Below are 26,047 nucleotides of genomic sequence, written 5' to 3'. Positions count from 1 at the left end.
GGTCTCACGTCTGACACGAAGCCACAACACATTAAAAGGACATTATTCGACTCCATCTCGTATAATACAGACACGGGTAGCGATGGCTGAGGAGGTCGTCTATGCCAAACTGAATCTTGGTGACCCAACACCACCCCAGAGGGCAGAAGCTAAGACCTCAAGACCTGCAGGTATGTTTTTAAGATCATGATTTTTTATTTTTTTTGTATTGCAAAAGTATTTGCATATATTGAATAAACTGTGTATTCAACATAAATTATTTATACAGTTTCGTTTTTGGGGGGGGGGGGGGGGGTTTCAGTAAAAAAACCTTAGTGTCAGAATTTGATTTTTTTTTTTTTTGAAGATTAGCATTTTTAAATTAAATAGATCTAGACTACTCTTTTCAATTAAATGCATATTTTATTATAATAATAATAATAATAATGATGATAATAATAATAATAATAACAATAATAATATGCAAGACTATTCTTTTTGATTAAACTCATATCTAATAATATTATTTTTAGAAATTTGTTTAATCAAAAAGAATAGTCTTGGATATTATTATTAATAATAAAATAATAATAATAATAATAATAATAATAATAATAATAATAATATTATTATTATTATTATTAGTATTAATAGTAATAATAATAATAATAATAATAAAATACATTCACTGATGGCAGTAGCCCAGTTACCAGCATGTCAGTAAGTTGAGTATAAGAGTATAAGATGTGACCTCTGTCTGATAATCAGATTCTATTTTTTTTAAATAAATCTAGACTATTCTTTAAATTCATAAAGAGCAATAATAATAATAATAATAATAATAATAATAATAATAATAACAATAACAATAATAATAATAATAATAATAATTAATAATGTATTAGTATTATTTATAAAAAAACAACACATTCAAAGATGGCAGTAACCTAGTGGTCAGCATGTCAGTAATTTTAGTATAAGATGTAGCCTCTGATTACTGTACTGATTACTGTACTGTATATTTAAAATCTGTAGACGGCACCTATAGGGGAAAAAAATTAAATGCAGTATATATATATATATATATATATATATACTGATTTTGCACGCATTTTGTGCTTTATATTGTTTTCACATGTCAATAATTCGTCAGGAAAATACTAGGCAAGAAAGTAGGGGAAGAAGAAGTTAATTGGGGCTGCTTAGAAATATATATATTATATAATAAATATATATCTATCTATATCTATATCTATATCTATATATATATATATATATATATATATATATATATATATTTATAGATATATTTATATATAGATATATGTATATAGATATAGGTCTATATATATGAACATGGATCAATCCTGATGTACTGATGGTCTATCTCTTTTTGGAAAGTAGACAGTCTGAGGTATTCAGTACAAGGCATGGAACATTTTTTGAAGTTGTTATTTTTCATCACAATCGATTGTAAAATGAAAAAAGTAAAATGTAAAATAATGACAGTGCATAAAAAAAAATACACATTTCTAAATATATTTTTTTAAATTTTTAAAATTTAATTTTGGATACTTTTGTTTATACTCACATAGTGATTAAGTGGGTAGCTCTTCACCTGCTGAATATTATTTATTTCACAGGCACTGCACGGATATTGGTGTGTTTTGGTATATAGATCTGCTGCATGCTCCCTAGAGCACTTTTAGTGCAGATTTTTTACTACTTAGATCACATGGTACCGGCAGCGGTCTGGTTCACTGATTTGTAACTGGACCTAAAATGGTTTAGGGTTTGGCAAATGTTAATAAATTTTGGGTGCCAAATCCGAACCCCATTGCAGTCAATAAGAGACAAATGTAAAAAGAAAAAAACGGTATTGGCCATTTTCTAGGCTAATGGGCAAGGGATTGTCAAAGAAATGACATTGGGAAGGCTGGGCACTGCCCTGGGGGACATGTACCAAAGCAAAAAAAAAAATGAGTTAAACATATTCAGTATGGCTGAGAACAATGATTTTAGGATTACTTTTAATGTGAATTTGTAAAAATGCAAAATTCCATTAAATAACATTCCTGAGGGGGGTGCCGAGACTGTGATATATACAGCCTACTACAGAAGAACTGAAAAACAAAACAAACAAAAAAAACAAATACATAAAAAGTGTGTTTAAATTGTTAGCAAAAGAATAAATAAAAATAAATAAATAATAATAAAAAAAAAATTGTCAGCAAAATGCCAGCTCCCAGGTGATTGATGCTGTTTGTAAACAAAGCGGCTGGGAATTCCATTCATCTATACCAGACTTTTATCGTACATGGGGGTATAATATAGATTTTAATGAGGGGCCCTTACAAAAAAATGGCTTAGGGTAGCCCTCAATTCATACCAGTCTCTATAGGCCTGCTATGAATTGTACTGGGGGACACAACACAAGAAAAAAGGCGCGAGGTCCCCCAAAATTGTAGATCAGGTTCTTCGGTACTGGTATGCTTTTTAAGGGGGAACACCACGCAAAAAAATCAAGACAAGAAGCATGGAGTCCCAACTAATTAATACCAGACCTTTATCTGAGCATGCAGCCTAGCTGACCAAGAAGGAATTTTTTTTTTTGGGGGGGGGGGTTGAGCATGCACCCACACCTAGGACACATTCCCTGAGAAAATGGAAGGGTACCAAATCACCTTGTTCCCATGTTTATATCGATAAGGGCTTCCTCCCCACAACACTGGCCCAGAGGTTGTGAGAGTCTGAAGGTGGGGGTGGGTGGGGGAGGGTTATCCGAATCTGGAAGCCTCCCATCAACAAAAAGGGTCACCTTGCTAATGTGCTACAGAAATACAAATACCATTTAAACTGACAGCAAATTAGATTTCTTGTCAATAAATTTTATTGGGTGCAGAAAGTCAAGGAGATACAAAAACATATGAGAACCGTTGTAAATCGTTTACAAGCATATGAACAACCTCATCAAGGATGAGTAAAAAGAAGTACAAGTTTCCAAGGGTGGGAAATGTGTACAAATGTCAACGATTATGCCTGACATAAACCAGGGAGCAATCATCGATCGCTGTAAGGGCCGGTTCACACAGCGGGCGATGCGAGGCGACACGACTCGCCTCGCCTCGCTCCCGCAAGTCGCCCCCGTTCTGTACAATGGAACCGTTCTGAGAGGAGCGACTCGAGTCGCTCCGACTCAGAAAAAGGTTCCTGTACTACTTTTGGGCGACCTCGGGGCGACTTGCATTGACTTCTATACAGAAGTCATCTGCAAGTCGCCGCTGAGGTCGCAGCAGGTCGCGGCGAGGCAAGTCGGAGATGCCTCGCCTCGCCTGCTGTGTGAACCGGCCCTTAAGGTAGATAGGTACCGGGCCCAGTGTTGAGTTGAAGCTTGAATAGAGAAACAATGCCCCAGTTGATGCTTCATGTGAGTAAGGATGTAAAAAGAGAATAAGGGGGTGAGGGGGGGTGAGGGTGTAAGCGAGTCTAGGGTTCTGTGTGAGTATGTAGTCAATGTGTATCACTGTGGAGCACCCACCCCCTAAGGGGTCAGACGTAGGGATAAGTGGGGGGAGCAGATGCAGAACGGGAGAAGCCTCCCAGGTTCTAGATTAGGATATGATATAAGTGCAAATTAGATTTCATTGCAAGATTCTTAAAAAAAAAAAAAAAAAAAATGTTGCACAGACCTCCTCCAAATGTTCCCCAAATATCTTTGGGCGACGCTTGAAGAGGTCTGTATGCAGTTTTTTTTGTTTTTTTCTTAACAGACGCCAGAAGGGATTTGCAGTCAATTTAAAAACATTTTCCTTTGTAAATATCCATGCTTTAAAAAAAAAATGGCTCCTCTTTGCCAAATTAAATAGATTTTTGTACTGCTGCATATTCTCCCGAGGCAGTTGACATCCCCTTGCATATTAGCAGGGGCGTCGGGAGGGGGTGGCTAGGGGGGGCTGAACCCTCGAATGTGACCCCAAAAAGCCCAGAGTCTATGGAATGCTGCATTCCATTGTTAGCCCCAGGCGCCAGCCGCCAGGACCGATCTGTTTGCGAGTGCGGCCTAAAGTGGCCGAGTGAGGCCGAAATTAGCCGAGTGCCATATCGGCCAAAAGCGGTCGAAAGTGGGCAAGTGCTATAGCGGCCGAGTGTGGCCAAAAGTGTCCGAATGTGGCCGAGTGCCGCTGGTCCCACCTTCTGGAGCCTGCAGCCCCAATGCCAGGACCGCGGGACGTGTGACGTGACGTCCATCTTAGCCTGCAGGCTCCAGAAGGCGGGAACGCTACATCCCCACTTGGGTGGGCGAATTGGCTCGGCTCTCCTTTCCTCCTCGGCTCGGCTCCTCTCCTCTCTGTCAGTGAAGAGTGACTGACTGACTGCCTGCTATGACCGCACACCACAGCTGAGCTGAGGTAGGTCAGACACAGAGTGTGTATGTATGTCACTGTCAGTGTATGTAGGTCAGGCAGGTCAGTGGTCACTGTCAGTGTATATAGGTCTGGCAGGTCAATGGTCACTGTCAGTGTATGTAGGTCAGGCAGGTCCATGGTCAGTGTATGTAGGTCAGTGGTCAGTGTATGTAGGTCAGGCAGGTCAGTGGTCACTGTCAGTGTATGTAGGTCAGGCAGGTCCATGGTCAGTGTATGTAGGTCAGTGGTCAGTGTATGTAGGTCAGGCAGGTCAGTGGTCACTGTCAGTGTATGTAGGTCTGGCAGGTCCATGGTCAGTGTATGTAGGTCAGTGGTCAGTGTATGTAGGTCAAGCAGGTCAAAGGTCACTGTCAGTGTATGTAGGTCAGGCAGGTCCGTGGTCAGTGTATGTAGGTCAGTGGTCAGTGTATGTAAGTCAGGCAGGTCAGTGGTCATTGGCAGTGTATGGAGGTCAGGCAGGTCAGTGTATGTAGGTCAGTGGTCAGTGTATGTAAGTCAGGCAGGTCAGTGGTCATTGGCAGTGTATGGAGGTCAGGCAGGTCAGTGTATGTAGGTCAGGCAGGTCAGTGTAATGGTCAGTGTCAGGCAGGTGTGTTTACTGGTCAGCATTGATGGGCACTGGTAAGTCACACAACCCCACCACGCAGGCCCAAAAAAATAGCTGCACCACCCACCCCATCCAGTTGTTGGACTTCTGGCACCTAGCAACGCCCCTGCCTATTAGCCCAGAAAATGGGCATTTTTTTTTGCCATTTGATTTGGCATCCTATTGATTTCATTGGGGTTTTAGTTAAGCATCTGAACTTGGAAGTTTGCCGAACTCTGCTCGAACTGAACACGGGGCTCATCTCTAATGTTGAGTGGAATCCCCCCAGCTGCTTTCTTTATAAACAGAATGAAGCAGCCAGGAACTGTCATTTAGTGGCAATTTACAGGTTACAGCTGTTACCTTTATAACCTCCGCTCAAAAAAAATTGCTGTTTTCATTATAAAGGACCATCTGTGCATTCAGTAAATGATACCTATAGAAAAGACAATCATCCTAGCACTGTGTGTGTTCCGGAAGGTACCATGGACGAAGACTGTAATAAGACATGTAAAAGCATTGACTAATCTTGGTAAGGACCACCAGATCCCTGCTCCATATCAGAAATCTGCTCTGCTATGGTTAGTCTTACACATATTACAGGGCAGACCTACTCAACCAAAAAGGCTGCATCTGGATGATGCAATCAGTTGGAACAGAATGCAGAGACGATGTAGTTACCGGTATTTAAGAAAAAGTTGCACGACAACCACATATATGACAAACTTCAGACGAATCAACCAAGCTTCCAATCCCACCTCAAAGATTCCAAGACTTCAGCCTCTTTTCAAAGGCTTCATCTTCCTGCATGTTGTATCCACAGTCACCTTGCTGGATATAAGTTTCAATCATGGTCAGGAGTCAGGGGTCATGCTTGAAGACCAGTAGCTATAGCAGTAGAGAGGCCCCCACCCACTAGCTGGATAAATACACAAGCAGGTCAGCCTGGTGGATGATGCAGGCTCACCCAAGGTGCGGTTCCTAAGCACTAACTGGTACTCACCACAGCTCCTGATGGTGGAGATGGGATTTGCTGTGTATTAGTACCATGTTGTGATCCTCAGGATCACCCCACCAGGAGGTAACATGCCTCCTGGTGGCCCAGTAACAGATATAGCAGGTAGGGATCAAGCAGAAGTGTAGTCAGTAAAAAAGACAAAGGTCAGTAACAAGTGGTTGCAGATTGGGATCAAGCAGAAGTATAGTCGAGGAAAAATCCAAAGGTCAGTAACGAGTGGTAGTGGGGATAAGTGCAGCTGCAGGTACATAAAGGAGAAAGACATCGGCTGGACAGAGAACAATAATCTGGCAAACAGAAGGTGCAGAGATATGGATTAAATCAGGAAGTTCATGGAAGGAGCAAAGAGTTTGAGGTTCATCCAAAATAAGAGACAAGGCAAGAAAGTCCAAAGGATCAGACAGAGAGCCGTCCAGCATCTCAGGTGACTCAGTAGGAAGAGCCACTGACAGACGTGGCAGAGGTTGTGAGTTCAGATACCAGTCCTGTTTTTTTCAGGTGTTGACCCGTGACTTTGAGATACACTGAAATCCAAAAATTCAAACCTACAATGACACCACCCCCATGTTCTCCAGCGCTTCATATCTAGCAGACTGTACTGAACCAAGAAGAAATATCACAACACAAACATGCATGGCCAACTTCAGGTATTGTGTGGTTGGAATTTCCACTCCACCTCAAGGATTGAGAAGCCACATCTAGTAGATAAAATCATTGCTAGAAAGAACATTTTTAACAGGCGCTGGGATTTCAATATTTTTGCAATGGTGAAAATGTAAGGGAATCTTTAAACAAACGCTGACTCTGGGGAAGATGCTCTCAAACACACAGGCCTTCATCAATAGGTATCCAGAAGTAATTCCAAGGATAGACATAAAAATGGGCACCAAACCACCACGTGAGAGAGTTCAGAGTGCCTTTAGTTGTTCCTTATACCTTCATATAAAAAACAGTCAACGAGTTTCGGGAGCAACAAAACATCACTTTCATTAGGGCTTTGAAAAATAAAAATAAAATACTTGAATAGACACAAGGGACGCTACAACCGCTACAATGTCTGATCTGGTGCAAAAGCTCCTTTTGGATTGCAACTATAACAACTGGGACAATGTAATCAACAGCAGCTAATTCAAAATGAGGTTTTGCACTAGATCAGACATGGATCCATTTTATTGTAGTTTCATCAAGTCCATTCAAGTACTTATTCAGTTCTTTTAAGCATTGATCAAGGAGGAGTTTTTTATTGTCCCCAAAATGCATTGGCTGGTTTTATGTGAGGGTATTTTGAACAATTAATGACACCTTGTGGATTGGCGTCCATTTGTATCCTTGAGATTAAATAATTTGGCTCCTCTGCTGGGCTTTCAGTTTATGTATGGGACACACAACAGCCACGTAGATGGGCTATGTCAGGTTTTATGTGTTTGGATCATCTGTTACACCAGAACAATGTTGAGGGTCTTATAACTAGATGGCAAATTCAGACACCTCCCATACCTATCCTTATAACTGGGTAGCAAAATCAGACACTTCCCGCACCCATTGGCATCAGAGGTATCTGGTTGGTATAAATCCATAATAATCGGTTTGCTTGTTCTTTGTGTTTCCAGGTCACCATTTCTGGAACTCTCCATACTCCTTTGGCTTCCTCCTCCTGACTTGTATTGTTCTACTTATTGTCTTGATATGGCTGGGAACGAAGGGTGAGACCATCTTTACACATACAGTGCTGTTCACAGCAGTGGCAGCTGGTGAAGTTTTAGGATGGGGGGGGTACCAGACCCCGCCCTTCCTTTTTGAGCCATCCCACTTCTCATAAGCCCTACCCCTTATAGAATCCACCCACTGCGTCCCCTGTATTCCACTTGCTTCCACCTATAGTGTCAAGAGTATACAGCTCAGCATCACACGACAGAGTATACGGCCCCAGCATCACAGGACAGAGTATATAGCTCAGCATCACAGGACAGAGTATATAGCTCAGCATCACAGGAAAGAGTATATAGCTCAGCATCACAGATCAGGGTATATAGCTCAGCCTCACAGATCATGGGATATAGCGCAGCCTCCCAGATCTTGGTGTATAGCGCTGCCTCACAGATCATGGTATATAGTGCAGCCTTCCACATCTTGGTATATAGCGCAGTCTCACAGATTATGGTATATAGTACAGCCTCACAGATCATGGTATATAGTACAGCCTCACAGATCATGGTATATAGTACAGCCTCACAGATCATGAACACTGTGGATGAGATGAGTGGTGTGCCAATCAGATTGCTCCTGTCAACTGTAACCATGCTCCTGTCACCTGTCACCATGCTCCTGTCATCTGTCACCAAGCTCCCGTCACCTATCACCATGCTCATGTCACCCCATCCCGGTAGCTTACAATCAATCTCTCCTGTCCGGATGGACATGCTCCCTGTCCCTGTACAGAGCTCACCTGGTAACAGCACACAGGACTTGGTTGGGCAGGGGCAGCCGGGGGGCTTGCGGCACTGACAGCAACCCCACTCTGAAGGCAACTACCCCCACCCCCCACCATGGGGCTCACAGTACTCTGAAGGCAACCAACCCCCCACAGGGCTCATGGTACTCTGAAGGCAACCCCCGGAGGTCCGTCCCTTCACTTACCAGGCTGTGGTGTCCTCTCCTCCTGTGTCTCCTCAAGAGTGCAGGCAGTAGCTGCAGGGGAGGTGTCCATTCCTCCAGCACGTGTCTCCTCTGCATGTCTCCCCTTCCTAATTGCTGAGCATCCAATAGGACCACCCGGCGCTTTGGCCAATCGGGAAACAGGTCTCACTGGCCTGCCTCCTGTTTGGCGGGGAAGCACTGTAGTGTTAAAATAGTGAAAATGTATTTGCTATGGTCACACCATTGGGTGGGATCAGGGCACATTCTCTGTGCCCTGACCCCACCCTATTTTGAAGCCTATTAGAGCCTCTGGGTCTAATCAGGTGCTTAAAAAAAAATCCCCTCCCACCCCGCCCTAGGAGTCCATGTATCCCTGAAAGGGGCTGGGCACATGGATAGGGAGGGCGGTGATAGGGATGAGGGGGTGCCGCCCATGCGCCCACAACGGGCCACCACTGGTTCACACATAACTCTTCTTTACTGGCAGTTACATGAGAATTAATATGTCCTCTGCTCTATGGGTTCCATATTTACAGGGAATGTATTTCTTTCTAGATCCATTAGCTACCAGCTGGATGCTAGACCTGAAGGTTAGTGACCATCATGTGGTGCTGCCCATGTTCACGTTTCATCGTTCTGTAATACATTACTATTCTACTGAATTTTAAGGTTTATTTACATATATATTGAGGATATATTGATATCATTATATTTTAAATATCATTGAAAAGGTCTCTGGAAAGAGCATCCTCCGAACCCCATATGCAGTGCCTTGAAAAAGTGTTCATATCCCTTGAAATGTTCCACATTTTGTCATGTTACAAACAAAAATTTAAATATTTTATTGAGATTCTGATAGACCAACACAAAGTGACACATAATTGGGAAGTGGAAGGAATATGATAAATGATACAAATAAATACGGTAGGTCTGGACTGTGACTGGGCCATTCTAACACATGAATTTGCTTTGATGTAAACCATTCCATTGTAGCTCTGGCTGGATGTTTCGGGTCGTTGTCCTGCTGGAAGGTGAACCTCCGCCCCGGTCTCAAGTCTTTTGCAGACTCTAACAGGTTTTCTTCTTAGCCCTTGTACACACGGTCGGAGATTTCGACGGAATGTGTCCTATCGGACCATTTTGTCGGATATTCCGATTGTGTGTGGTCTCCATCGGACTGTTTCTGTCGGAATATCCGACGGACCAACTTTTCCAACTTGTCTGTAAAATTTTCGGACAAAATGCTCCGATCGGACATACTCCGATCATGTGTAGAGAATTCCGATCGGACAAAGTGCCACGCATGCTCAGATCAAATTCCTACATCAAAGCTATTGGCTACTAGCCTGAACGTAGTCCCATCGTAACGAAATAACGTCATCACATTCTGAACGATCGGATTTTCCGACAACTTTGTCCGACCGTGTGTATGCAACAGTTTCGGACAAAATCCGATGGACAAAATCCGATGGACAAAATCCGACGTAAAATTTTCAGACAAAATGCTCCGATCGGACATACTCCATTCATGTGTAGCCTACTCCGACGGACAAAGTGCCACGCATGCTCAGATCAAATTCCTAGACCAAAGCTATTGGCTACTAGCCTGAACGTAGTCCCGTCGTAACAAAATAACGTCATCACGTTATGTACAATCGAATTTCCCGACAACTTTGTCCGACCGTGTGTATGCAACAGTTTCGGTCAAAATCCGTCGGACAAAATCTGTCGGAAAAAATCCAAGGGATTTGGTTGTCAGAATGTCCGACCGTGTGTACAAGGGCTAAGATTGCTCTGTATTTGGCTCCATCCATCTTCCCATCAACTCTGACCAGCTTCCCTGTCCCTGCTGAAGAAAAGCATCCCCACCACATGATGCTGCCACCACCATGTTTCACGGTGGGGATGGTGTGTTCATGTTGATGCGAAGTGTTCGTTTTTCACCACACATACCGTTTTGCTTTTAGGCCAAAAAATTCAATTTTGGTCTCATCTGACCAGATCACCTTCTTCCATATGTTTTCTGTGTTCCCCACATGGCTTTGCAAACTGCAAACAGGACTTCTTTTGGCTTTCTTTCAACAATGTCTTTCTTCTTTTCACTCTTCCATAAAGGGCAGATTTGTGGAATGCACGACTAATGACACGCGCACACACAATTGGAAATTTGGCCAGCAAAAGACAGATGAGAGCTTTTTGTCGGAAAATGTGACTGTGTGTATGCTCCATCAAACTTTTGCTGGCCGATTTCCCGCCAGAAAAAGATTGAGAGCAGGTTCTCTATTTTTCAGTCGGAAAAAGTTTTGATTGGAAATTCCAATCGTCTGTAGCAATTCTGACACGCAAAATCCCTACGCATGCTCGGGAAACAATTTGACGCATGCTCGGAAGCATTGAACTTAATTTTCTCGGCTCGTCGTAGTATTGAACGTCACCACGTTCTTGACGGTCAAAAGTTCAGCGAACTTTTGTTTGACCGTTTGTTTGCAAGCCAAGCTTGAGCGGAATTCCGTTGGAAAAACCATCCAAGATTTTTCCGATGGAAAATCCACTCGCGTGCACGCAGCATAATAGTTGTCCTGTGGACAGATTCTCCCACCTGAGCTGTGGATCTCTGCAGCTCCTCCAGAGTCACCATGGTCCTCTTGGCTGCTTCTCTGATGAATGCTCTCCTTGCCCGGCCCGGTCAGTTTAGGTGGACGGCCATGTCTTGGTAGGTTTGCAGTTCTGCCATACTCTTTCCATTTTCCGATGATGGATTGAACAGAGCTCCGTGAGATGTTCAAAGCTTGGGAGATTTTTTTTATAACCTAACCCTGCTTTATACTTCTCCACAACTTTATTCCTGACCTGTCTGGTGTGTTCCTTGGTCTTCATGATGTTGTTTGTTCACTAAGGTTCTCTAACAAACCTCTGAGGGCTTCAAAGAACAGCTGTATGTATACTGAGATTAAATTACACACAGTTGGACTCTATTTACTAATTAAGTGAAGGCTGGTTCCCCTAGATTTTAGATAGGGGTAGCAGAGTAAAGGGGGCTAAATACAAATGATACAACTTTTCAGATATGTATTTGTAAAGAATTTTGAAAAACATTTATCATTTTCCTTCCACTTCACAATTATGTGCCACTTTGTGTTGGTCCATCACATAAAATCCCCCCCCCCCCCCAAAAAAAAATAACTTTTTGGTTGTAACATGACAAAATGTGGAAAATGTCAAGGGGTATGAATATTTTTTCAAGACACTGTACTCAACTCACTTCTTCACATTCCCTTGCTCCTCTGTATATGGCAACAATAACTTCCTAGGTATAGAGGAACATGGGTCCTGTCATGGTACCCAGGCCTAGTAGCCTGTATCTTGGTCCATGCACTGTCACATGGCAGTGAGTGATGTCATTGTCCTGCTTTGTCGCCGGCACATCCAAGCGCCATCTGCAGAAATGAAAGAGCTGCAAGGAAGTGAAGCTTAGGTAAGTATATGGGCGTATGGGAGTATATGGGCGATGCCCTGCCCAGAGACACTGCCACCTAGTCCTGTATGGGCAGGATGACCGTGTCCCTTCAACACCCTACCTAGATCATTGCAAAATGATTAAGAATTCGGTGACACCAATCTCTGTAGTAAACCATTGCTAAACTTAGGCAGCTTTAATGATGATCGGAATCAATCAGTTTTCACCACTTAGATACTAAAGTAGTTTATTTGTACCTAGAAAATGCTCACCTACATGAAGCAATCCAGGAATTCTCCCCCAGGCCACATAGCTGTATTTTAACATTTTTGGTGTTTGAATGAAGGATATAGAGATATATGGAGCTAATCTTCTGGCCGCTCCTTGTGTTTCAGTTGGAACCAGAAATTCAGATGATGAGCTGAGATTGGAGCTGAACAGAAGTCTGGAGACCCAACAGAACCTGACCCAGATGCTGGAAGACACCAGACAGAGGGTGACCTGTCTGAGAAGAGCCATCCTGGTGTCAGGTCCATCTTCTTAAATAATAATTACACCAAGAAAAAAAAAAAAAAAAAACCTATAAAATAAACTTTAAGAAATATAGTTTGAGATGGCTAAATTAAAAGCACACAAGGCATAATAAATTATAAAAGTGCAACGATAAGTTGATAATGGATAAAAAAAAAAAAATACATGGTTGTTCCATTATGTATAAATACTATTATGCCGCGTACACACGATTAGACTATCCGGCGGACTTAGTGTGTGGGCTCCGGCTGACTTTTTTTCCCCAAAAGTCCGGCGGACTTAGAAAGTAGTTTTGACTCAAAAATTGTCCGCCGGACTGCGAGTCCGGCGGACAATCCGGTCGTGTGTGTGCTAGTCCACAGGACTTTTGAAATGAATGGACTTTTCCGCACGGAGAAAAGTCAGTTCATTTTGAACACTTCAGGTAGACGGGACTAGCGCAGGAGGTCAATGTTGCCGCCTCCATGGGCGAGATTGACACCTCGCTGGGCCCATCACCTGGTAAGGACTTAAAGGGGAATCCCTATGCCGAAAAAAATGGCGTGGGGGTCCCCCCCAAAGCCAATATCAGACCCTTATCCAAACACGCAGCCTGGCCAGTCAAGAAAGGGGGTGGGGACAAGCGAGCACTTTGGGTAAGGGGGGCCCACCCCAAAGCACCTTGTCCCCATGTTGATGAGGACAAGGGCCTCTTCCTGACAACCCTGGCCAGTTGTTGTTGGGGTCTGCGGGCGGGGGGCTTATCGGAATCCGGGAGCCCCCTTTAATAAGGGGGCCCCCCAGATACCGGCCCCCCACCCTATGTGAATGAGTATGGGGTACAATGTACCCTTACCCATTCACCTGGTGAAAAAAATTTAAAAGAAAACACCACACAAGGGTTTAAAATAATTTATTGCACAGCTCCAGGGGTCTTCTTCCATCTTGAGGGATCTTCCCACCGGACTCCTCTGCTATCTTCTGCTAGCTCTTTTACTAGCGGAGGAGCCCGGCTTTCTTCTTCGTGGGCCGCCCGGGGTCTTCTTCCGACTTTGGGGGTCTTGTCCCCCCCTTCGGGGGTCTTTCCCCCCTCTTCGGTTCTTCTTGCAGGGCCTCCGCTCCTTCTTCCAGCTCTTTTACTAGCGGTGGCCAGGTCTTCTGTCACCGCCGCTGCCTTTTCTTCTTCTTGTTCTTCTTCTTCTTGTTCCTTGAGATGTTGAGATGTTGACTCAACGCTTTCTCTGGCCGCAATGACAGGGACGTGTTGCATGGTGACTCATATAGGGGCAATGGGCGGGGTCACCGGGTGATGTCCCCACCCATTATGATGTCACAGTCCCAGCATCCGCTGGGACTGTGACATAAGAATGAGCGGGGACATCACCCGGTGACCACGCCCATTGTCCCAATATAAATCACCGCGCAACACGTCCCTGTCATTACGGCCAGAGACAGCGTTGAGTCAACATCTCAAGGAACAAGAACAGAAGAAGAGAAGGCGAGAAGGTGGCGACAGAAGACGGCGACAGAAGAGCGGGCCACTGCCAGTAAAAGAGCTTGAAGAAGGAGCGGAGGCCCGGCAAGAAGAACCGAAGAGGGGGACAAGATCCCCGAAGTCAGAAGAAGAGGCAGCGGCAACAGAAGACCAGGCCACCGCTAGTAAAAGAGCTAAAGGAAGAAGTGGAGGCCCGGCAAGAAGAACCAAAGAGGAGGACAAGACCCCCAAAGTCAGAAGAAGGCCCCCCGAAGCTGTGCAATAAATTATTTTTAAACCTTGTGTTGTGTTTTATTAATTTTTTTTTCACCAGGTGAATGGGTAGGGGTATATTGTACCCCATACTCATTCACATAAGGTGGGGGGCCGGTATCTGGGGGCACCTTTATTAAAGGGGGCTCCCGGATTACGATAAGCCCCCCGCCCGCAGACCCCGACAACCAATGGCCAGGGTTGTCGGGAAGAGGCCCTTGTCCTCATCAACATGGGGACAAGGTGCTTTGGGGTGGGAGGGCCGCAGGGCCCCCCTTACCCAAAGCACCCCCCCATGTTGAGGGCACGTGGCCTGGTAGGGCTCAGGAGGGGGGCGCTCACTTGTTCCCACCCCCTTTCCTGACCAGCCCGGTTGCATGCTCGGATAAGGGTCTTATATGGACCTTGGGGGGACCCCACGCCATTTTTTCAGCGTAGGGCTTCCCTTTTAAGTCCATACCAGGTGACGGGGCCAGCGACGTTTCAATATCGTCCATGGAGGCGGCGACATTGACCTCCTGTGCTAGTCCCGGCTACCTGGAGCGGCGTTCAAAATGAACAGGCTTTCCTTCGTGTGTGGGCAAGTCCATTCATTTTCAAAAGTACGGCGGACTCCTGCCATAGTCCGATTGTGTGTGGACAGGTCCGCTCGTTTGGAAAGTCCGACGGACTTTCCGGCGGTTTGCCCGCCAGACTAAGTCTGCCGGATAGTCTGACCGTGTGTACGGGGCATTACAATTATTTTCTAATTTGCTTTTTTCATATAGGCATTAGCCCTTGTACACACGGTCGGACATTCCGACAACCAAATCCGTTGGATTTTGTCTGACGGATTTTGTCCGAAACTGTTGCATACACACGGTCGGACAAAGTTGTCGGAAAGTCCGATCGTACGTAACGTGATGACGTTATTTGGTTACGACGGGACTAAGTTCACGCTAGTAGCCAATAGCTTTGGTGTAGGAATTTGATCTGAGCATGGCTGGCACTTTGTCCGATCGGAATTCTCTACACACGATCGGAGCATTTTGTCTGAAAATTTTACCAAACTTGGTCCGTCGGATACGCCAACGGAAACAGTCCGATGGAGACCACACACAATCGGAATATCCGACAAACCGGTCCGATCGGACACATTCCGTCGGAATCTCTGACCGTGTGTACAAGGGCTTAGCCATGTTTGGTTCGATCTGATTTGATCAAACCTCGGATGAAATTTGCGTTATCCAGTGATTCATAGTTATGTTATATTATATTTAATTGTATATATATATATATATATATATATATATATATATATATATATATATATATATATATACACACACACACACATACATATAAAGTGCCTTGTAAAAGTATTCACCCCCCTTGGAATTTTTCGTGTTTTGTTGCCTCACATCCCGGAATTAACATGGATTGGTTGACGATTTGCATCATTTAATTTACAGAACATGCCCACAACTTTGAAGATTTTTTTTTATTGTGAAGCAAACAACAAATAACAGAAAAAGTCAATGTGCATAACTATTCACCCCCCTAAAGTCAATACTTTGTAGAGCCATCTTTTGCGGCTATCACAGCTCCAAGTCGCTTTGGATAAGTCTCTATGAGCAACATCTTACCACTGGGATTTTTGCCCATTCCTCCTTGCAAAATTGCCCCGGCTCCTTCAAGTTGGATGGTTTGCGCTTGTAAACAGCAATCTTTAAATCTGACCACAGATTTTCTATTGGATTGAGGTCTGGGCTTTGACTAGGCCATTCCAACACATTTCCATGTTCCCCCTTAAACCACTCAAGTGTTGCTTGTTTGAGGTCATTGTCCTGCTGGAAGGTGAACCTCCGTCCTAGCCTCAAATCACACACAGAGTGCTACAGGTTTTGCTCAAGAATATCTCTGTATTTAGCACCATACATCTTTCCCTCAACTCTGACCAGTTTCCCAGTCCTGACTGCTGAAAAACATCCCTACAGCATGCTGCTGCCACCACCATGTTTCACAATGGGGATGGTGTTCTTTGGGTGATGTGATGTGTTGGGTTTGCGCCAGACATATCATTTTCTTTGATGGCCAAAAAGTTAAATTTCAGTCTCATCAGACCAGAGCACCTTCCTCCATACATCAGAGCAGATCACCTTCCTCTATACATCAGACCAGATCACCTTCCTCCATACATCAGAGCAGATCACCTTCCTCTATACATCAGACCAGAGCACCTTCCTCCATACATTTTGGGAGTCTCCCACGTGCCTTTTTCGCAAACTCAAAACGTGCCATTTTGTTTTTTGCTGAAAGTGATGTCTTTCTTCTGGCCACTCTGCCATAAAGCCCAACTCTATGGAGCGTATGGCTTATTGTGGTCCTATGTACAGATACTCCAGTCTCTGCTGTGGAACTCTGCAGCTCCTCCAGGGTTACCTTAGGTCTCTGCGATGCCTCTCTGATTAATGCCCTCCTTGCCCGCTCCATGAGTTTTGGTGTGCGGCCGTCTCTTGGCAGGTTTGCTGTTGCGCCATGTTCTTTCCATTTGGTTATGATAGATTTGATGGTGCTCCTAGGGATCATCAAAGATTTGGATTTTTTTTTATAACCCAACCCTGACTTGTACTTCTCAACAACATTGTCCCTTACTTGTTTGGAGATTTCCTTGGTCTTCATGGCAGTGTTTGGTTAGTGGTGCCTCTTGCTTAGGTGTTGCAGCCTCTGGGGCCTTTCAAAAAGGTGTGTCTATGTAATGACAGGTCATGTGACACTTAGATTGCACTCAGGTGGACGTAATTTCACTAATTATGTGACTTCTGAAGGTAATTGGTGGCACCAGAGATTTTTATGGGCTTCGTAACAAAGGGGGTGAATACATACGCAGATGCCAATTATCCGTTTTTTTTTTTTTTTCTGACAAATAGTTTTATGTATATATTTTTCTAATTTTACTTCACAAACTTAGACTATTGTGTTCTGATCCATCACATATAATTCAGATTAAAAAATCATTGAACTAAAGGCCGTAATGTAACAGAATAGGTAAAAAGCCAAGAGGGGTGAATACTTTTGCAAGGCACTGTGAATGTGTATATCTAAAATTGATAACAGTGGGAATTACTTACAGGATTAATTTTGAAATAAATAAATCACGTTGTCCAAAAGAGATTTCTCTAATAGGAGGTCACATGCTACATTTAGTTATGCTGTGACGAAGTCCTCTCTTTTAATAATCATCTCCTTCTTTCTATGTTATATTCTGACTTTCTTCTAACTCAGATTTCATCAGGAGATGTCCCCCGGAATGGACTTTCGTGAATCAGAAATGTTATTTCTTCTCCACTGATAAGAAGACGAGAGAGGACAGCGAGCGATTCTGTGTGGAGAACGGATCTGTTCTGGCCACGGTGAGGAGTAAAGATTCCATACTGAAGGTAATTTGATTCCATTGACCGATGTCCTCCACCTTTCTTTAGAAATCAGCCACAGCCTGGGTAGAAAATTCTGTCCCCTCTCTGCATACTGTAGAGAGTAATCTTTACTCTCTGTGTGAAAGCAGTGTTCTCTCTGCAGAGGTCCAACGCTACTGAGTAACCCTCTACTGAGTCCGATTTGTAGTTCTTTAGTTGTGCCCCCAGATAATTAGAGACCTCTAGGTCTGACCCAACAGGTGGCATGTCAGTCCTCTGCAAAGAAGTGAAGAGATCATTAGAACATCATTTCTTATAGTTTCAGGAACCAACATCCCTTTCATCTGAGACATATGAGATATGAGATATGAGGGTGTGCATGCTGTTTTACTTTGGCCTACCTTGAACCTCTACTCATGTCAGTAACAATACTACATACCATATTTATAAATATACATAGCATTATAGCGGAACTACATTTTACAGAATCAGACCCAGATTTTTTATTTTACAGTAACAATCATACAATGTGTGGCATTGGGGTTATTATACTCGTGTGGTAGAGGCTTTCCAGTGAGTTCAGTCCACACCAGATGTTCTGTTTAAAGGTTTGATGGCCCACTTTTATTGACAATAATGACATAATAACAATAGAGATAATTGCCACATGGGTTCTTTCACATCAATATGAATAGTAAACTGAAAATGCCGAGCCGGGGGCGTGGCCAAGATGTCGGCGTGAGCAGACGTGCTTCCCGGAGCTCTGCTAGAGACTGATCCTACAGCATCCTTTCACCTGCGCTATCGACTGCTGGCGGCTTGCCTGGTCCACCATATGCCGTCCCGTTCATCTGCGGGACACAAGGGAGGTAGGAGGAACCGATTTCCCCCAGGGGCTTTGCCGCTAGACGCTCCGGACTCCAGTGGAGCGGGAGGACCACGTGCCCATTCCAATATGGCGACGCAGACCGCGCCGGCGGAGGTTGATGCATCCTCCCTCCCGGGCATTCCTGAAGTGATGGCCGCTATAGCGGCCTGCCAGACGGCGCTGACGGGGAAGATGGAGGTGGTCCAGACGGAAGTCGGCCTGATCAGGCAGGACCTGGATAAGATCCGCTCGAGGCTGGGAGTGGCGGAGCAGCGAGTGGGCCAGGCGGAGGATGTGCTGGCGGAACACTCGGGGGCGATCTGGACCTTGCAAGCTAAGGTGAGGACCCTGGAATTTCGTGCGGAGGACGCCGAGAACCGCAGTAGGCGGAACAATCTGCGAATCGTCGGCCTGGCGGAGGGGGTGGAGGGTCAGAACCCCACGGTGTTTGTGGAAGATCTTATCCGTTCCCTGTTCCCGGAGGCGCAGCTATCCCCCTACTTTACGGTGGAAAGAGCTCACCGGGTTCCTCCGGAGAGGGGCCCGGCGGGGAGCCCCCCGCGCACCCTGATTCTGCGATTGATGAACTTCAGGGACCGGGATGAGGTGCTCAGAGCGGCGAGGCTGATGAAGGAGGTCAAGTACCAGAATTCTAGGTTGCTGTTTTTTCCTGATTACACCATGGAGACCCAGAAACAGCGCAGATCCTTCGATGCGGTCAAGGCTTCCATGAGGGCTAAAGGGATCAAATATAGCATCCTCTTTCCGGCGAAACTGCGGGTAGTAGATGGTGAGACTGTCCGATTCTTCACTAATCCCAGGGATGCCGCATCTTGGCTGGAGACACTACCTGGCTGACTATCCTAATGATTTAATCCTGGATGATGTGTCTGCTGAGGTGGCTCTGTACTTTCTTCCTCATTTGCGGATCTTTTTGTTTTTGTGTTTTTTTCTTTTTTCTCCATTTTCCCTGAGCTGAGGGGGGGATACGGTTGTGGTGTCCCCCACCTTCACCTCAGTCCGGCTGGGATCCGAGGGACTGTTGGAGTGGGCCTACCGTGCTTGGTACATACTACAGGATTGTGGGGACTCCTCTGCTCAGGACTATGCTGTAGGTGATGGCTGGGTGAACTTTATTGCTATGTCTTCTATGCTCTAGCAACTCTTAAGGGGGGTTATAGCGCTGGTGGCAGGTAGGAATAGTGGTCTCCCCCTCTGTGTGTATGAGGTGAGGGGGGGCTGCGTCCTCCTGACGGTCTGGTGGACGCCTACCTGAGTAAGTTGCTCACAAAGCCTTAAGGGTATTTTACAGTTAAGTTTGGGGATCTATGCGGGACTCCACTGTTGGGGTTTTGCGGGGTGGGGGGTGGGGGCGATCGGCCGTTGCTGATCAGTTTTGGTTTAGTCTGAGTTTGGGTTTTGTGGTTGTTTTTTTTTTTCACGGTATGTTGACACATGTGCAATTCTACTATGGGGGGTGGCTTATGGTCTCAGGGTTCACCGTTCTTGCTCAGGAGGGCTTAGCTGCCTACATGTACTCCGGTACTGGGGCACCCTCGGGGGCGGGATGGTTTTTTCTTTGGGGAGGGGGCCATATGGCTAAATCCGGGCATTTATTTAAGATGGTTTTCAGTTATGGCTGAATTCTCTGTTCTATCCTGGAACGTGAGGGGTCTGAACTCTGCGGTCAAGCGCTCGTTGGTGTTTACCTTTTTACAAAGATACTCACCACATGTTTGTATCCTTCAGGAGACGCATTTGATGGGCTCCCGAGTGCTTGGTCTCAGGAGAGCGTGGGTTGGCCAACATTACCATGCCACCTACTCGAGTTACTCCAGGGGGGTGAGTGTACTTGTTCACAGATCCCTTGCGTTCCAGCTCCATGAGTTGAAAAAGGATCCGGGGGGCAGGTTTCTCGTTATGCATGTTACTATTGCGAATGTGGAGTATGTTCTGGTGGGTATTTACCTGCCTCCCCCCGCAGATACTGACCTTCTGTTTGCCATCATGAACATAGTTATAAAGTATGGAGTAGAAAACGTCATGTTGTTAGGGGATTATAATATGGCCCCGTCCCCGGAGCTAGATAGACTCCAACGGTCCTCTCGTGAGACTCCGGGTCTGACACGGTGGGCTGATACTTTTGGGCTGGTGGATGTCTGGCGCCATTTTCACCCTTCGGGCAGGGAGTATACTTGTCATTCTGCCACGTTTCGTACCTTCTCTCGCATAGATCTGGGGTATGTCTCGCAGGCTATGTTGAGTCGGGTGGTGGGTGTGCGGATTCTGCCCAGGGGGGTGTCTGACCATGCTCCCCTCCTCCTTGGGGTCTCTCTTGGGCTCCCTTTGCGGAGGGGAATGTGGAGGCTGTCGGGGTATTGGATAGCAGATGTGGGGGTTCAGGAGGATATGCCAGAGGCCCTCTGTCATTACTGGTTGGAGAATGCGGACTCTACGGAGCCCCGGGTGGTCTGGGATGCGTTCAAATGCTGGTTGAGGGGGGAATATGCCTCTAGAATTGTCAGGTGTCGCAAGCGGTCTGTGCAGCTGCTGGAGGAGTTGGAGGGGGTATTGAGGGAAAAGGAGAGTTCTCATGTGGCGGACCCTACCCCCTTCAGGTATCGGGAATGGCAAATGGCACTTCGGGCGGTCGAGCTCCATAGGATAGAATTGACTAAGAAGTCTATGCTGGGCACTGCTCAAAGAATTTTTGAATATGGGGATAAAAATGGGAAGATGCTCTCGTGGTTGGCCCGGGGACACTCTACCAGCACGCATGTTGGTGGGGTCAGGGGCGAGGGTGGGACCCTCATCACGGACCCGGAGGGGATCCTGAACCGGTTTGTGCAATATTATAGTGCCCTGTACTCCACTAGGGTGGATTATGAGGACCCGGCTCTCCGGGCCTTTCTGGATGAGGTGGAACTTCCCACTCTGTCCCGTGAGGCGGTGGACCATTTAGAAAGGACCATAACGTTGGAGGAGGTTCAGATGGCTATGGCTCAAATGCAGGTGGGGAAGTCCCCTGGGGCGGATGGTATCCCTGTTGAATTTTACGCTACTTACCAGGAGTTGGTGGCCCCTAAAATGGTTTCTTTATTCGCCCAGTCCCTGGAGAGGGGGTCGCTCCCCGAATCCATGTCAGAGGCGATCGTGGTGTTGGTGCCCAAGCCGGGTAAGGACCCCGAGGATTGTGCGTCTTACCGCCCGATCTCTTTGATAAATGTCGATGCCAAATTGTTGGCAAAGGTCCTGGCGAATCGGCTGGCACAGGTTCTGGAGAGCCTTGTTCATGAGGACCAGACGGGGTTTATGCCCGGTAAGGGTACTGACATCAATCTGAGACGCCTTTTCCTTAATTTAACTATCCCTCACGACAACGCTGGGACCAGGGTTGTTGCCTCCCTGGATGCCGAAAAGGCATTTGACTCAGTGGAATGGGGATATTTGTGGGAGGTACTCCGTAGATATGGGTTTGGTCCCCATTTCCTGGGTTGGCTGCAGTTGCTCTATAACGGCCCGAGGGCGCGGTTGCGTGTTAATGGTAGGCTGTCGGAGGCGTTTCGGTTGGAGAGGGGCACCCGGCAGGGCTGTCCCCTCTCCCCGTCGTTATTTGCGCTGGCGTTGGAACCTCTGGCGGTAGCCCTGAGGGCCTCCTCGGGGGTGGTAGGGCTTAAAATCGGCCCTCTTGAGGAGAAGGTGTCACTCTACGCCGATGATGCTCTGCTCTATTTGAGAGATGCGGACTCCTCCTTACGAGCGGCATTGGAAATTTTCAATGTCTTCGGACGTTTCTCTGGGGTCAGGATAAACTGGACCAAATCCGTCCTGTTTCCTCTGGACCCGGGGTCGAGGGCGGCTGCGGCGGACACTCCCCTCCAGTGGGTCACCGAATTCAAGTACCTAGGGATAGTGGTGGGCAGGGATCCGACACAGTATTTTGACCTTAACTTGAAACCGGCTCTCCTTCAGCTGAAGACTAGATGTGCCTCCTGGGGGAAGCTTCCCCTGAATCTACTGGGTCGCATTAACCTGTTAAAGATGGTCTTCCTCCCTAGGTTCCTCTACTTTTTTAGGAACACCCCTGTTTTGCTCCCGGGTGCCTTTTTTGCGGATCTGGATGGCTGTGTGGGCTCCTTTATTTGGGGGAGATCTAACCCCAGGATCGCACGGTCCACTTTGTGTCTACCTGTGCGTTGTGGGGGGCTGGCCTTGCCCGACTTCAGGGTCTATTACTGGGCGGCGGTCCTTGTGTCGGTCCGTTGGTGGTTTGCCCGTTCTAGGACGAACGCTGCGAGCTGCGTTGAAGCGGCTGGGGTGGGTTCTTTGGAGGATCTCGCCGATTTAGTATACAAAGGCCCTGGGGCATGTCGGGGGCTTCCGCTTCCAACTAGAACGACGCTCAGGGTGTGGGGGTTGGCCAGGAAACGGTTCATTAAGCCGGGAGTCTGGTCCCCCCGACAGCCAATATGGGAGAACCCTGGCCTCCCGCACTTTCGGACGGTCCCTGACCCGAGGGTATGGGTGAGACATGGTGTGCGGACGCTGGGCGATATTATCACGGGGAGTACCCTGAAGACGTTTGGGGAACTTGCCACTAAATATGATTTGCCCGGGTGGATGTATTTCCGTTACCACCAACTGAGACATGCAGCCAGGGCGCAGCTGCCAGCGGCTACGACCCTTTCTATGGATCCTGTGGAGGAGCTACTGTCTCTGGATCAGCTCTCCAAGCCTCTCTCGTCCCTGTACACCTTGCTACTCAGTGTGGAATCTCCTAAGATGGAGAAATTGTGGAAGGCCTGGCAGAGGGACATTCCTTCCTTGGAGAGGGAGGATTGGGGTGACTGTTTCCAGGATAGTCTTGGCCTGGTGATTTCTTCCAGAGATAAGGTAATACAGACCAAGTTTTTACATAGGGTTTATTACACTCCACAGCGGTTGCACAGACTGTATCGACAACGGGACCCTGCCTGTCCCAGATGTGGAGCAGCAGAGGGAACGTTCTTCCACATGTTCTGGAGCTGCCCGGTAGTGGCCGCTTTTTGGACTGATGTGTTTGACACCATTGATGACCGCTTGGGCTTCCCTCTGCCCCGGTCTCCGGAGCTGGCTCTTCTTGGCATTCAGGACGAGGATCAGAGGCCACGCTATTCCAAACTCCTGATTGCCTTTTTGCTTTATTATGCCAAGAAGGCCATTCTCCTTCGCTGGACCTCTGCTTCCCCCCCGACGCTGACCCTGTGGGAGGACATCATTAATAAGGCCCTCCCGTTATACAAAATGACATATATTAGTAGGAAGTGCCCTAGGAAGTTCGATGGCATATGGCTGCCCTGGACGGGTGGAGACAGGGCGGAGATATAGATACAGGAACTCTCACCGTCGGATCTGTGGGTCGGGCCTTCTCCCCCCCCGCCCCCCCCCCCCTCCTCCTTTTCCCCCCTCTTTTTCCTTTTCTTTTTCTTTTTCCTTCTTTTGTCCTTCCCCCCCCCCCCCCCGTGCTATGGCTCCTCTCTCCTCCTCCCTTTTCTTTTTCCCTCGGTCTTCCCTATTTCTACATACACCCCCCCCCCCTTCTGTGGGATTTGATGGGGGCATGGTGGCTATCGTTCTGCATTATATCTTGTATGATCTCTAGCTGGCCACTGCCCTCGCAGGGTCTGTCGGGGATGGTTGTTGTATAATATATATTGCATTCCATGTGGGTAGTACTGTATTCTGATTTCCTTTTTCTTTGTTCTGTGTTTGTACACCACCTGTTTTAATTTGTATTTTTCTGTTTTCTGAACTGTAACTTGAGTCTCTAATATCAATAAAGCGAACTTTATTCACCGTGAAAATGCCGAGCCATCTAGTTCCCCTGTCAACAGAACCTCTGCTTTTCTTACCAGTCCCTCTGTGTTGTTCAGTTCTCCTGGTTCTCTTGGCTCACTCAGCCTTTAGTTGCAGCGCTACCTGCTGCATGGCCCACTCCTGCTGCATGGTTCTCCTGACACTCTGATAGGAGCCCATCTGTCATCTGGGATAAGGCCTCCTGTCTCATGGTTGGGACTCCTGACTCCTGGTGGAGACATCCTGTCTCCCGACTCCTGGCTGGGATCCCTCTGACCCCTGATGGTGACCTCCTGTCTCTTGACTCCTGACTGCGACATCTCTGACCCCTTACAGGGACCTCCTGTTTCTTGACTCTTGGCAGGGGCACCTCTGACCCCTGACAGAGACCTCCTGTCTCCCAAATCCTGGCTGTGGCCCCTCTGACCCCTTACAGGGACCTCCTGTTTCCTGACTGTGGCACTTCTGAGCCCTGACGGAAACCTCCTGTCTCTCGACTCTTTGCAGGGTCACCTCTGACCCCTGACAGAGACCTCCTGTCTCCCAAATCCTGCCTGTGGCATCTCTAAACCCTTATGGATACCTCCTGTTTCCTGTCTCCTGACTGTGGCACTTCTGACCCCTGACGGAGGCCACCTGTCTCCCAAATCCTGGCTGTGGCACTTTTGACCCCTGACGGAGGCCACCTGTCTCCCAAATCCGGGCTGTGGCACTTTTGACCCCTGACGGAGGCCACCTGTCTCCCAAATCCTGGCTGTGGCACTTCTGACCCCTGACGGAGACCTCCTGTCTCCCAAATCCTGGCTCAGGCTTGGCTTTTAAGTTCCATCAGTCCCAGTTCCATAATTCGGATAATACAGGACCATCTAAAATATTGTATTTTTTGGGTGGTGATATATAACGTTGTCTTACGAGTCCCATGGGTCAAAGATTGTTCAGCCTCAACTAGCCCAATCATGAATGGGCATACATTAACTACTACCACTTGGAAATCTATAAGGGTCATTATTATTATTAATATTATTTTATGATGTGTTTCAGTGTCACATGCAAAGTCAGTTCTGGGTTGGATTACAGCAGAGGAGTACATGGACTGGAAACGTTACAGTGACTCAGTGGTTCTGGTCTGATAACACAACAGAGTGAGTATCCTTCCCAGAACCATAGAATTTACACATACTGTACACAGGGTTATATAGGTCTTTCCATGCTGTATTGCAGTATATAGTGCTTGGCATCTACTGACACAGAATAATAATGGTGATCCCTCTTCTCTCTAGGCTGTCTCTACAAAACACGCCAACTACACACTGTGTGAAAATGGGACAAACTCTCGTATTATCTCCGTGTACCGATCTCCTTCCCTGGATCTGTGAGAGTAAACCCAGCAAATCCTACTTACTGGACAAAGCCAACGCCTGCTAGTGGTGGAAAGAATCATTCACTGCAAGATCTACAATGTACAAATAATATGGAGGCTTTCTCTACATGATGCCATATCCATTGTTATATTGATGAAGGATAACATCTCAAGACTTCCATTTTACTCTAGTCAACCATTTCCAAGTAAAAGCCCTGTTTTTAATTT

At 46.5% G+C, this 26,047-nt stretch overlaps 1 protein-coding gene across 2 annotated transcripts; it reads left to right on the top strand.

The window, feature by feature from the left end:
• Positions 1-26,047, top strand: LOC143956870 (snaclec bitiscetin subunit alpha-like). 2 transcript variants are annotated; one of them, XM_077467032.1, is made up of 6 exons: positions 1-170; positions 7,621-7,713; positions 12,500-12,634; positions 17,626-17,780; positions 25,501-25,601; positions 25,740-26,047. In XM_077467032.1, exons 1-6 carry the CDS (start codon positions 83-85, stop codon positions 25,882-25,884), a joined length of 717 nt encoding a protein of 238 aa, XP_077323158.1. In that variant the 5' UTR covers positions 1-82; the 3' UTR covers positions 25,885-26,047. The 2 variants fall into 2 exon arrangements, with proteins under 2 accessions (XP_077323158.1, XP_077323159.1); XM_077467033.1 differs by lacking the exon at positions 7,621-7,713.

Source organism: Lithobates pipiens, unplaced genomic scaffold (assembly GCF_037356315.1).
Source record: "Lithobates pipiens isolate NorthernLeopardFrog02 unplaced genomic scaffold, aLitPip1_a1.2 Scaffold_44, whole genome shotgun sequence".
Classification (NCBI taxonomy): domain Eukaryota; kingdom Metazoa; phylum Chordata; class Amphibia; order Anura; family Ranidae; genus Lithobates; species Lithobates pipiens.
The sequence above is the reverse complement of the archived record's forward strand: the minus strand, read 5'-3'. Positions and strand labels throughout refer to the sequence as shown.